General features: G+C 42.4%; 1 protein-coding gene across 2 annotated transcripts in view; it reads left to right on the forward strand.

Annotated features, from left to right (window-relative positions):
- Positions 1-13954, forward strand: part of LOC109621537 (proteoglycan Cow) — a 626835-nt gene that overhangs the window by 534166 nt on the left and 78715 nt on the right. For both annotated transcript variants that reach the window (XM_062846230.1, XM_062846231.1), the window contains one exon: positions 12124-12314. In XM_062846230.1, coding sequence (XP_062702214.1) covers positions 12124-12314 — 191 coding nt within the window. The remainder of the gene's footprint in view (positions 1-12123; positions 12315-13954) is intronic.

Raw genomic sequence — 13954 nt, forward strand, 5'->3', positions numbered from 1 at the left:
TCTTGAAATATTAATCGTTTTATAAAATACCTATCTAAAATCAAGTTTTTTCTTTAAATTACGTTTGTAAACAAATTTAATGTTCGTTTTTTTCATATCCGGGGAAATGTAACTATGTGGCCGAATAAAACACTTCACACCCGGACATTACGATAATAAAAACATGCACATTTATTTACAAACTATGTACACAAATTACACAACATTACAATTAATCACAACATATTAAAAGTAACACCGCGGAGAGCGCGCGCGGGCAGCATCTGGCTGCTGCTGCAGATGATGGCGTTCTGCTGTTCTGTATGTTCGTCATCGTCGTCGTCGGCGGCGGCGGCCGTCGTCGTCTATCCATCGTTGTGATAGACACGAGCCGAGCCGATCATGGGGTACACGAATGCTCGTTCACAACATCTCCCCCTTTTAAGATGACGAACATGAAATCAAGAGACACTTCTTCATGCGACGAAGAAAGTCTTGACCAAACAGGATGCATCCAATTACTCTGTACACATTCGCAATCCAAACCGGGCTGATGCAGAAGGACGCTGGCTGTGTGGCATCCGACTTCTGCATGGCTGCTTGATCCGAATCGTGTTGACGCATAACGGGGAGCAAACGACTTCAGGAACGAATCGTGCTGCCATTGGAGGACACGGCCAACAGTGTACCACTCCTGATGGACGTTGATTGCCAGTTCCTTTGGCCAATGCTGAAGGGAATCTCCATCCTGCGAATCGAACCGAGCTGCCATGGGAGGACGCTGACTGTGCGTTCGGGCTCCCACTGGACTTACACTGGGTTGCCAAATTCGGTGATGGCGTTGGATGATGGGGATGAATGATCATCATTCGGAAGCAAACCCGTGCTCCTGCAGGAGGACATTAGCGTTGTCCGACTCCTGCCAGGTTCTGCTGTGCGACGATGATGATGCCAATTCGTCCATCTTCCCTCCCGCGTAGGATCCGTTGAGTCGGTAGTGCGCTTTCACAACCGACTGCTAAATCTCGTCGCCACTTTCATATCCGGGGAAATGTAACTATGTGGCCGAATAAAACACTTCACACCCGGACATTACGATAATAAAAACATGCACATTTATTTACAAACTATGTACACAAATTACACAACATTACAATTAATCACAACATATTAAAAGTAACACCGCGGAGAGCGCGCGCGGGCAGCATCTGGCTGCTGCTGCAGATGATGGCGTTCTGCTGTTCTGTATGTTCGTCATCGTCGTCGTCGGCGGCGGCGGCCGTCGTCGTCTACCCATCGTTGTGATAGACACGAGCCGAGCCGATCATGGGGTACACGAATGCTCGTTCACAACAGTTTTCGAGTTAAAATAATGAAAAATACTAAAATAAAACATATATCGAAGAAATCAGTTGGAAAAAACAAAATATGCATTGATTTTTTATAGAAAGTTCCTGAAAATCACGCAAAATGTATATAGGACGTTCTTGCAGTCGAGCAAGTTCGGGCAAGTTTTTTCATCGGCGATCATCTAAAAAATACATAAGCTTTTATGTAAATTTTTTTCACCGACATGATATTTGATAATTTTTTTTTAAATAGCGTTCAAAGTTTACTGTTTTGTGTGAATTAGTACAACATTTTTGCAGATATTTTACCATGTTGTATGATGCTAAGTGAACCAAGAGAAGTATAAATGCAATCTAGTCACAGGTTTAGTTATTTTTAAGCTTCAAACAAATTGTAAAACACAAAAATGTCCGAAACGCCAATAAAAGTGAGTTTTTAGATCATTGAACACACAAAAAATATTTCTATTAAATAAGATTATATAAGATAATGATAAAACCAAGGCAAAATGGCGTGTTTAGGGCATTTTTGTGTTTTACAATTTGTTTGAAGATTAAAAATAACTAAACCTGTGACTAGATTGCATTTATACTTCTCATGGTTCACTTGGCAACATACAACATGGTAAAATTCTGCAAAAATGTTGTACTAATTCACACAAAACAGTAAACTTTGAACGCTATTTAAAAAAAATCATCAAATATCATGTCGGTGAAAAAAATTTACATGAAAGCTTATGTATTTTTTAGGTGATCGCCGATGAAAAAACTTGCCCGATTTTCAGGAACTTTCTATAAAGAATCAATGCATATTTTGTTTTTTCCAACTAATTTCTTTAATATGTGTTTTATTTCAATATTTTTCATTATTATAACTCGAAAACGGGCATTAAATTCGTTTACAAACGTAATTTAATGAGAAAACTTGATTTTAGATTGGTATTTTATAAAACGATTAATATCTCAAGAACAGTAGGCTTTGGAAATTTTACGTCTTCGGCAAACTTTTTTAGCATAAATAGCCGAACAACTTTGCCGAAGACACCATACCGCTAAAATGAAAGATGGCCAAAATGACTTATAGGACTTTTATGCGAATAACGTAAGAAAAATATGCTACCGTTCAGAATATCGACCTTGTTCATAGAAATATTTTCTCTGAAGACACCAAGTGTCGATCTCGACATCTCGACGAGCTAGAGGTTTTTTCCATGTATTTTCAATCCTGCCCCAGTGTGCGGCGTGCGGTTGAAATTACTATTGTGAGGGTCAATTTAAATACACAACGCCACTAAATTTGTGCAGACAGAATTTCGTTTCAATTCAACAGATCAATGTTTTCAATTTTACCATGTACCCTATTTACAATTAATAAAAGTTTCTGTTTGCAACCGGATTCGAACCAATAACCTTGAGATCACCAAGCTCGCACGCTACCACTCGGCTATCAAACCGGTTGATATGGTACACACTAAGATCAGCTCGGTATTTTCCCCATCTTTTTACTGAGTTCTAAACAGCAGATTTAACTCGGTACGCTCAGTTATCCATTTTGCTGAATACTCTGTAAATGAGTTAACGAGTTCTGCAAATGAACTGTCAAAAATTACAGATGAACGGTAAATATCGTTACTGATGGACGGTAAATATTAATTACCGAGTGTACCGAGTTAAATCTGCTGTTGAAAACTCAGTAAAAAGATGAAAAAAATACAGAACTCAGCGAAAATTTTACTGAGCTGGAAAATCAGAATCTTAGTGTGTAGGAAACAAAACGCACACAGGAAGCGTTTGTTGGTCGATGTTCACGTTTTGCCATGGTAAATTTGAAAACATTTCTATGCTTGTCGAAACCACACGCAGTCTTTTAGTGTGGGCAGGCGCGGTTCAGGTCCGCATCAGTCCACCAGTAAGCCGGTGGCCTTTCATTTCTAGGAAGGACTCGCCTAGGCATAGTCGCATCGCTCGCGCGCGAGAGCACCGCTACCAGCTCTTCACCGTCTAAACCAAGTAGATTTCGCTCACGGCGGAGCGCCTCCCTAATTACTCCTTCGTCGAAGTATGATGTCTTCCCCCTGCGAGGGCTTGGCCTTGACCTAACCGCCTCTTCCTCTACCCGCTGCCTGCCCAGCCAACCACATATCGTAAATCATTGTGTGGAAAAAATCGTATATTTTCATATATTGAATAAGAATTGTATAATAATATGTATATTTGTTGACAATGATTGCGTAAAATCGCATTTCATGCCAAATTAAATTTCAATTGCGATTTTGTTTCATATAGTCGTCTCCGATCATAAAAGGTGCGAGATACTATCGGTAAGATCGCACAGAATCGGATAGAATCGTGAAAAAAAAATATACATTCTTAGTGTCACGCTGCAAGTTCGCTAGCATCGTATATATGATTTTATTTGAATCGTTGAAATCGTTGCTTCACATCGTATATGAATCTGCTAAATCGAGCTTGCTACCTAAAGGTATGATGAAAATCGGTGAAATCGTATACAACTATAACAATGTTGTATATTGATCGTTTGCGTCACACTTGTGGCGTATACGAAGTGAATGAAATCGTAGAAATCGTATATTCATTTTTACAGTCGCATATGATTTTTATTGCACTTTTAATAGTCGAATCTTAATCTCGGAAATCGTAAATGGTTTTGTTGATATATTTGCATGATGGAGAAAAAATGGTATTCATCACAAATTTGTATTTTTGTTGATGCTGACACATTCCAAACATGGTAGCAATAATTTCAACCAAATATATAGATTTTCATACTATCAGATGACTTACAATAAGTGATGTATAGATTCCAACAACGATGTAAATTCCGGGCCTCTTGAAGGGCACCACTTTTAGTGCCACTCAATGCACAACAACGCTCCCACCATAAGTCTCGCACCGTATCATGCTAATTTTTATTCGTTTCATGCCATTCACATTGAACTCTCTATTTTCAACTTAGCAATATAGCCAATAGAGATAACGCACAGTTCTTAATCAAAGGACCTAAGTTCGATTCCCACTGAACACCAATTTTTTTTTTATTTTGAAAATATATAGTCGTATATTGGTACTCTCAATCGTAATAAGATCATGCATAATCGTATATTTAGATGAATAAAATCGGCGAAATCGTAGAAATTTTTCGAGAAATCGTAAATTATGTTGGATGGAATCGCAGAAATCGTATATATGTTTCGATATGGCCTCCACCTTAGTATGTATATGCCTGTTTTGTGCATTGAATACGATTTCTTTGGTGCTATATACGTGTGACTATTTCAGTTGCAATTTCGATATAGCAACCAAATTGCTGGCTGGGTGCTGTTGTTGTAGTCGATACTGTAGCGTTTACCCTCCAGTTCGAACTTCTTGTTAGGCCAGGACTACAAAAAGTAACGTCAATTATCGACTCCCCACCGTACCGACTTATGGTACTCTTGGTACCGACATTAGCCAGACCGACATCTAGAATAGCCAATGCCTCTAGGAAGATCTGACTCTGGTTCGTGAAACGGCTTCCCCATTCCACCGCCCAGGCATTGAAGACATCCGCTATTACCACCGGTCTTCGCTCTGTTAGCACGGTCGTTATACAGTCTAGCATCTGCGTGAACTGCTACGCCACCGCGGAGGGGCACAACAGCTACAGAAGAAGACCCCGTTTACTTTGGCGCCCACGAAGCCTTTATAGATAGTAGACACTAACTCCTGGACAGGCTATTTACTCGTCGTCCATATCGCCGCCATTTTTCCGGACCCATCCCCGACCCAATTGCCGTTACCAGCGGGTACTCGGTATGGGTCCGCTATGATGGCGATATCCGTCCTCAACTTAATAACTGGCTGACAAAGCAGATGCTGGGCTACGTCACAGTGGTTGAGGATCAGCTGCGTTACCAGCACTGTGAATTGTCAGCTGTGGCTTTTCTGAAAGCCAGGCACCTTGGACCCCCGTTGGGTGCTTGCTTTTCGTGGGTTTGCCGGACAAATCAAACACTTGGGTAGGCTCGTGCAGCTTTGTGCCTTGTGGCTTTCTGCACCACATCGGCTACACAGCTTGCTCCTGTCAGGGCCTTTGCAGTCCCATGACTTGTGTCCTGGTTCCAGACACCTGAATGAAACAGGCCTCCGGTGGCTCGTGCAAGGTCAGTTGGCATACTGACCAGCCCCTACATTAACGGACTTTTTTACGTCCGCCACAGGTAGCTGAACCAAGGCTACTGGTGTTCCTGACGAGCTCGAACGGCTGCGGTTGCCACCTGCGCCTCGCACTGTTGCCGCAGTTCCGTGACGAGCTCTTCCGCTTCGGTGACCTCATCTACGTTTTTTTACATTCAGAGTCGCCTCTGCTCTAAGAGCCCTCACCTCTACCCCTTCGCCAAGTATCTCTTCCGCCAAACTTGTATAGGCGGCGCCCTACGGTCGCAACCCCTCGTTCCCTATCCTTCCGGGATGGGTCAGCCTTTTCAGGCCCATCCTTCGCAGTTTTCCAGGATACCTGGCTGGGGTCCGACTTTCCAGCATTACTGCCGACCTATCGGGGTAAGTATTCTCCTGGCCTTACAGGCACCGCAGACAGTTGCTCGCCTAACGGCTGCCTCACCCGCTTCTGCGAGTGCTTATTACAAGCAGTCGCATCCGCCACGCTTTTTGGAAGGCCTCCGTCTGTAACCATTACTTTCACAGGTTCCGCGGCTAAGGACTGTTCAATTTATAAAACGGACAACTTTACAAGGCTATAAAATGATGAAGCGTAGTTCAAATTTACCCACCCTTGCTTCGTTGTTCAAAACGTCATCTTTCATTATAGTAATCATTTTTTAATCGAATAAAAATAGTTTTATTTTATAGAAAATCGGCCAGGTGTTAAATGAGGTAAATTTTTCGATTGCTGAAAATTGAAAATATATATAAAATTACTGTTCACATATGTTATATCATTTTTAATACCAGAAAAGTATGTGCCATGCTGCAGCTGCATGAGTAATGAGCATTCTGGCAAAATTTCAACTCATTTGGAAAATTAAGTGTTGAGATATTAAAGTTTCAAGTGAGATTCGATTTTTTTGGATAAAGTTCAATTGTAAAGCAAAAAGGGTATGAACATTTTAAATAATCAATTTTTTTATGCATCCAGTCGAAAGTGGGAATAATGTGGTTTTAAATGCAGAAAACTGCTTCTCAATAGCATTGCTGCTTTGGTTACTGTGCGCCATTACAAACACAGTAATCAAAACAGTTTCGTTCTCTGAAGGTTCTTCCAAATAACCATGCAACCTAATGCAAATTTTGCATAACAATGATGTTGGAAATAAAAACTTTGCATCCGATTATTATTAAATAAGGTGTATGATAACATAGGAACAACTTTGTTGAAAATAAATATAAACAAGATTCGCTAGAGTCGAAAATCAGCATCAATGGAGCAAAAAGTATGAATTTTTTTAATATGACCATCTTTATGGATTAATTTTTTGATGAAAAATGCAATTAAAAGTAAATTTTTCTTCTGTATCATTCAGAGAGCAATGTTCTTCTACTCTGGACAAATTTTTAGCCGAATCCGTGATGCTATTGCAACACAGGACTTAAATGAACATTTTTTAATATTTTTTTATGAAAACAAGGCAACTCACTATATCAAGCCGGAGAATGCTTGGTGCATTATAACTGATCAACTATTGAGCTTCACCTTTTGTAGAATAGTATAAGATTGTCCAATACATTAAAAACTTCATGAAAATGTGCATGTTAAGTATGTGGAAAGTTATGTCGAATTTTTAGAAATGGGTTTTTATTGATGTTTTACGAAAACCGCTTCAGTTACACAATAAAGAACATTTCGTTTAATGTTATATTTTTCCCACATTTGAGAATAGCTACAGAAAGTTATGCAAAAAACTGATAATGATTTTATTGAAAAATAAAAAAGATATCACTCAAGCAAGTTGTCCGTTTTATAAATTGAACAGTCCTTACTGCAGTTTTCACGAGTCTCACGTGATCCTGCTTGGCATCGTTCATCGACTTACGAAGTAGCAACAGGGCCGTTTTCAGATCCTTCTTTATGTTAGACGTTGTGGTCGCAAGGCCGATGAATTTGCCAAGATGCTGCTCAGCCATCTCGATCGCGGTTAGTCCTTCTCTCGTTTGATTGATGGCCCTCATCAACCACGTTCCATCCCATATCTTCACCGGCAGGCTAGCCGGGGAATGGATCGGAGCTCCCACTCTGGAGCTGCGTGCGCAGCTTCTCGCTCTTACCTCCTCGCTTCTCCTTAACGGAGACCTCGCCAGCCCACTTTTGCGAAGGGGTTAGCCTCGCCAGTACCACTTCCTCCTGTTTGATTATGTTTATTTAAGTTTGACGGGAAAAGAGGTCCACCACGCCAGAGCCCTACATAAACGCGGTAAGGGACGAAATGCTGGGGGGTCCCCAGGTACCCCACAGGCTCCGTTAATGATCGAGAATCTTTTTCACCCCCTCAATCACTCATTCCTCGGCACGGGTCGCTTGACACCTTGAATTGTGGTTAATAGATCTATCCTTATCCGGTGATCGGGTTGGTCAGGCCCCGAGGCTGTAATCCCTACTGCCCAATGCCTTATGGTCTTCACCGCCTTTGTAGTGCCATATGTGGTGCCCTGGTTCCAGACATTTGAAGCAAGCCTTCGGTGGCTCGTGCAAAGTTATTTGGCATACTGACCAACCCAGTTTAAGCTTTCCTTAATGGACTTGTTAGCGTCCGTGTTGGTAGCTCATCTAAGGCTACCTGTGTTCTTGCCGGGCCCTTCCGTAGCCGAACGGCTGCGGTGGCCATCTGCACTGTAGCCGTAGTGCCGTGACGTTCTCTTCCGCATCCGAGATCTAGATTAGGTTTTTGACCTAAAGAGTTACTTCTTTGGTAAGAGCCCTCACCCGACACCCTCACCAAGGACCTCTTCTGTCAAACATTTGTATAGGTTCGCCGTTGTGCGTTTTGTTGCGCTTGAGCTCGACATTCATTTCGCCTAAACGAGTACGTTAGCTCCAAAACCTACGAGCTCCAAGATTTTTGCCCATCGCCTTAAAGTCTTCCGAGTACTCGTCCCTCTTGACGACTTTGTCACCCGAACAGGTGCTCCGATAGGTGAGATAAGTAGGTGTAGTGCTAGTCTAAGCAAACTATGAAATCATGTTCTAGTGCAACCCAATTCCTGGTATACAGGGTAGCCTACCATATATCTTCAGCTATTAATACAACTGCGGTCTTGTCTTCGATTCCATTACACTGTCACTCTTCTTCTGCCAACCACACCTCACCGTGTAGCTGTGTTGGGCAAGGTTCACCATCATCATCCGGTTTTATTGCTTTCACTTCGAGCATTCTTCATAACGCCGCAAGCGTTACGCAAGAGCACTCAGCTGCTGTACTTGAGTCCTCGGCATGATAGTCACGTGGGCTGCAAAACGGTGAGTCGATAAGAAGAGCGTCCAACATAGTTCTGGTCCTCACATGTTCCTACCTCATGCATCCACGGGTCAAGCGGTGACAAAAACTGCCAGCTAAGAGTTGTATGCTTAGCTGGTAGTGCAGCCTGGGCACTGTTTTCCTTCTAACTTCAGCTAGATTGAGGAGGTACGACCCGAGCGTCTGTTCACCAAGGAGGTGCGGCTCAAACAGCGTCTGTTCTGGCATCCAACGGCTGAGTAGGAAACGCTGCACCACGCCCAGCTAGATCCAAGGTGGTAGCCCCATCAGCGTGGTCGTCCCAATGTTGGTTACGACATTAAACAGAACTGGCACGATGGCCCTCCGGCGAGACAGGAGTGTTGGCGTAGGTCCAATCAGCCACCCGTGAAAATTCCCATTGCGTATAACATAGGAGAAAATACGACTCGATAAAATCGGCAAAGACCCACGCGACGAAATAAGCACTACGATTGGAAACTTGGAACTACAGCATCATCAACGTCCACTGCCCACACGAAGGGAGACCACATGATGAAAAGAAGCGTTCTACGCGCAGTTAGAGCAAACATACGATGGTTGCTCGCCGCGTGACGTGAAAATCGTTGTCGGCGACATGAACGCGCTGGTAGGAAGGGAGGAAATGTACAGACCGGTAATCGGGCGAAACAGCCTGCACGCCGTATCGAATGATAACGGCCAGCGATGCGTAAACTTTGCAGCCTCCCGTGGTATGGTAGTCCGAATCACCTTCTTCGCCCGCAAAGATATCCACAAAGCTACCCGGAGATCACCGGACCATCAAACAGAAAACCAAATCGACGACGTTCAAATCGACGGTAAATTCTTCTCGGATATAACCGATGTCCGGAAAAAACTGCAGTGCGAATACAGATTCGGATCACTACTTAGTCGCTGTATGCATGCGCTCAAAACTTTCGACAGTTATCACCACGCGTCGAAGTCGAACGCCGCGGCTCAACATCGAGTAGCTGCGTAACGTAGAAGTGGCTCAAGACTACGCGCAACAGTTAGCAGTGGCCCTACCAACGGAAGAGCAGCTTGACGCAGCTACACTTGAAGATGGCTGGAGGGACATCCGATCCGCCATAGGTACTACCTCGCCTACAGCACTAGGCTTCGCGACTCCGAATCACAGAAACGTCTGGTACGACGGCGAATGTGAACAGTTGAAAAACGAGAATAATGCAGCATGGGCGAGAATTCTGCAACACCGTACTAGAGCGAATGAGGCATGCTACAAACAGGCGCGGAACAGACAGAACTTCCGGATGAAGAAGCGCCAGCAGGAAGAACGAGATCGCGAAGTGATGAAAGAACTGTACCGCGCTAAGGACACACGAAAGTTCTACGAGAAGCTGAACCGCTCACGCAGAGGCTTTGTGCCACAAGCCGGCATGTGCCGAGATAATCACGGGAATATTCTCACGAGTGAGCGTGAGGTGGTCGAGAGGTGGCGGCAGCATTACGATGACCACCTCAATTTCGACGTTGCCAGTTTCCAAAGTGGCGTGGTAACAGATCTAGCTGTATGTGCACAGGACGAAAGACTTCCAGCCCCTGATCTCCAAGAGATTGAAAAACAACAAAGCCGCTGGAGCAGATCAACTACCAAGCGAGCTTCTAAAATACGGTGGAGAAGCACTGGTGAGAGCATTACACTGGGTCATTACCAAGATTTGGGAGGAGGAAGTATTACCGGAGGAATGGATGGAAGGTATCGTGTGTCCCATCTACAAAAAGGGTGACAAGTTGGATTGCGGGAACTACCGCGCGATCACACTACTGAGCGCTGCCTACAAGATACTCTCTCAAATTTTATGCCGCCCTCTATCACCGATTGCGAGAGAGTTCGTGGGGCAATATCAAGCTGGATTTATGGATGAACACGCTACAACGGACCAGATGTTCGCCATGCGCCAGGTGCTGCAGAAATGCCACGAATACAGCGTGCCCACACATCCATACAATCGATCGAGACCAGCAATGACAGATGGAGAACGAATTGGGGTCCTGAGATGAACTACCCCAGGTCTAAAAATCTCGTTAACTCAGAAAAAAATCTTGGAGCACTGCAGACAAGTTGTGCTGAACAGGCAGGAAAAGGTTTGTAGAGAGTATACTGTTGGGCGATCAAGCAGTCAGTGTAAAAGAAGCAGCTGTGCATCGATTTTTGTGGCGAACAGTAATTGTTGGCCTAATAAATCATATCTTTGAAACATTGTTGAACCAAAAATAAAATGAATTATGACTGAGATCCTACCACTAGCTACCTATTTTCATCATTTGGCCATAGAAAATACTGTCACCGTAGAATAATATTAAGAAAAAAAAATCAGAAAATCAATGTTAATCAATGTTAATCACCCCACTGTACGGTACCTTGCGCTCAATTGCATTAGGGCGGATTATTCCACTAGGTTGGCAGCAAAAACACGGAAGCACGATACAAGCAGGATCCATCCACGTTCAGATGTCTGCTACTTACTGCTTTTTCCAGCTTCCAGTACAATCCGCACTAATTAGAGCTAACCTCCCACAACCCATAGGTAGGCATAGGCAGTCAGTGTCAATAGTGGAACGCTTCATAGAACTCAGAAGCCATCGATGACGGAAGCACATGGTGGCTCCCGGTGTAGCATTGCCGTCGGTTCGTTTTGCCGGTCAGCATCCAACCGACACATACACACACCCGAAAAACTAATTGCCCATAAACTTCCAGCTGATTGAACAAATTTCTTTTTGATGATGTGATTGATGGGTGATTCTTGGCTGTCCACGTTTAGCTCCGCCCTAGGCACAGAGTCTGAGAAGCAGGAAATGTCTGCTGGGTAGTTAGATTGGAGCATTTTGTTCCCACTACCACGATATGACAGGCTGAATTGGGTGATGAAATACTATGGAGATGTTTCCAAACCATGCTACACAGTCCCCTCTCATGATAGTTAAATTGATTAGAAATTGTTTGAGCATCGATGCTCGTTCTCATTCCCAAAGACTAAAAAATCATGCATTTTAATAGACCTTTCGATGGACTTGAAGGTTTGAAGAAAATTCCGACAAAAAATATTGATGTTAAAGAAGTATTCATGCTCGGACCCTACCGCTTTTTCTTATACTGTAGGCTTTTGTTTTATTTCTACCCTTTGACTATCTTCTGATCTCTTGTGTTATGCAGATATCCGAAAGCAAGGTTCGACATTACTTTTACAATCGACAGGAAGCCAATAGTTCAAGCTCTTTAATCTATTCACCACTTGCTCACTCCTCGTTTGCCTTTCTGTTTTCTATTTTTGCAACAACAGATGCCAACAGCCTGGCGTCGGATTTGAAGAAGCAACAGCGGATGGCCGACCGGATGAACGCATTCAATGCCAAGTACCAGCGAACGATCGAAAGCAACGACATCAATGCCGCCAACGGAGGTGGCATGGACGGAAGCATTGGTGGCTCCTCCTCGTTGTCATCGAGTGGCACCGGTAGCACCAGCGGAAAGGTGAGTTTGTACCCTCCGATATCTACCTATGCCTATATGACAATACTCAAGTCGTAGTTTAGTACTTTATTAGTAAACGGTCACAAATGATGCATCCATATTAGGACGACTGAACTGTATATAAAACACTAAAACATAAAAACTCACCAAATTTTAAGTCACAATCAACATGGCAAAGCGAAGAAGGGCGTACTATCACAATTGATTATCTGAAATCATGCATATAGGTAATTTTAGAATTAGGAAGACCTCTGTACAGGCAAAAGATTTTATTTTGGACACGAAGATGGCTGACCAAAATACAAAATAGTCGGAAACCACTTTACAGTGTAGCGCACAAAATCGGAAAAATAGATTGTGTGCGCCTTTTTAATAACTTTTTAACCGTTCATTTTTGTTATAAAGTTTCTTAGAAGATGTTAATCCATAAGACTAAATACATCCTTTGACATGAAGAGTTGGATACCGTCGTTGGGGGTGAGAATGGGTCAAAGAAGGATACTCAAAGATTGTTTGTTAAATAACAAATGCAGTTGAAGTTAGAATAACTTTTTATTTGATATGTATGCATACTCTTCTATATGGTAATGATAGTTTGGCAAGAAAATATCACATTATATGAATTGTCTACTAAACTACAAATGATTGAAAATTGACCCAATCTCACCCCTTAGAGGGGGTGAGAATGGGTCAAAGTATTCGAAGTCGCCTATCTAAGAATACAAGTTATTTTTATTGATCATATCTAGTAAACCTACTTAAAATACAATGTAACCATGACGAATAAAAACTTAGGTAATTTTAAAAGATGATCAATGCACCTAAAAGGGCTAATACAATCGAAAAAATGGTTGAAAATTGATAAAATAAAGTTTGATGTTGTATCGCCATTTTTAGCCACCATAATCATCCTCATTCAAAGTTTCAACCTCCATGAGAGGAGGGGGAATTACAACGAGGGAGAGGCGCATTAAAAGATTTATTGAAAAAAAAACATGATATTTTTCGACGTTCGTTCGTGTTCCGAAATTTTGTCATGTTACCGGTTTTATGGCCCGGTATTTCCTGGATGCCACTACTGTCTGGTAGTTTCACGATATTTCCTTAAAATTTAAAAAATGAGTGGAGTAGAAAAACGCTATCAAGTATATTTTGTAAGCTTACGATATTGCAGTACACTAAAAATTGGCTGATGATCAGACGAGCTGTAAAAACGCATGGGTTTATTGTTATAAATGATTTTAGGCACTAAACGTATGAACACACTCGCTTAACACTTCTTCGACATATTTTCGAAAAAAAACGTGCTTTTATGAAGATACGGTAAACATGGCACCACTCTAACGTCAAATGGGGACTGGATAACAAGTTGAATTTTTGGTTAAGGTTATGTGCACTCGATAACTTGTTTGACCCAATCTCACCCCCATTCCTAATATTTAGACATAGGGTCGAAAATATTGAATTTTTAAATGAAAAGCGCACTGACAGTCCGCTTTTTTCGTTGCATCAACCAGGTAATACCTACAGCTAACCACTTATAAGAAAATTTATGGTTAGGTACTTGTGTGAAACATTACGAAGGAGAAATTTTTTCAAAGTTATTTACTAGTAGTTTCATCATATAAGTTTAGCCACAA

This window comes from Aedes albopictus, chromosome 1 (genome assembly GCF_035046485.1).
Source record: "Aedes albopictus strain Foshan chromosome 1, AalbF5, whole genome shotgun sequence".
NCBI classification, from domain to species: Eukaryota; Metazoa; Arthropoda; class Insecta; order Diptera; family Culicidae; genus Aedes; species Aedes albopictus.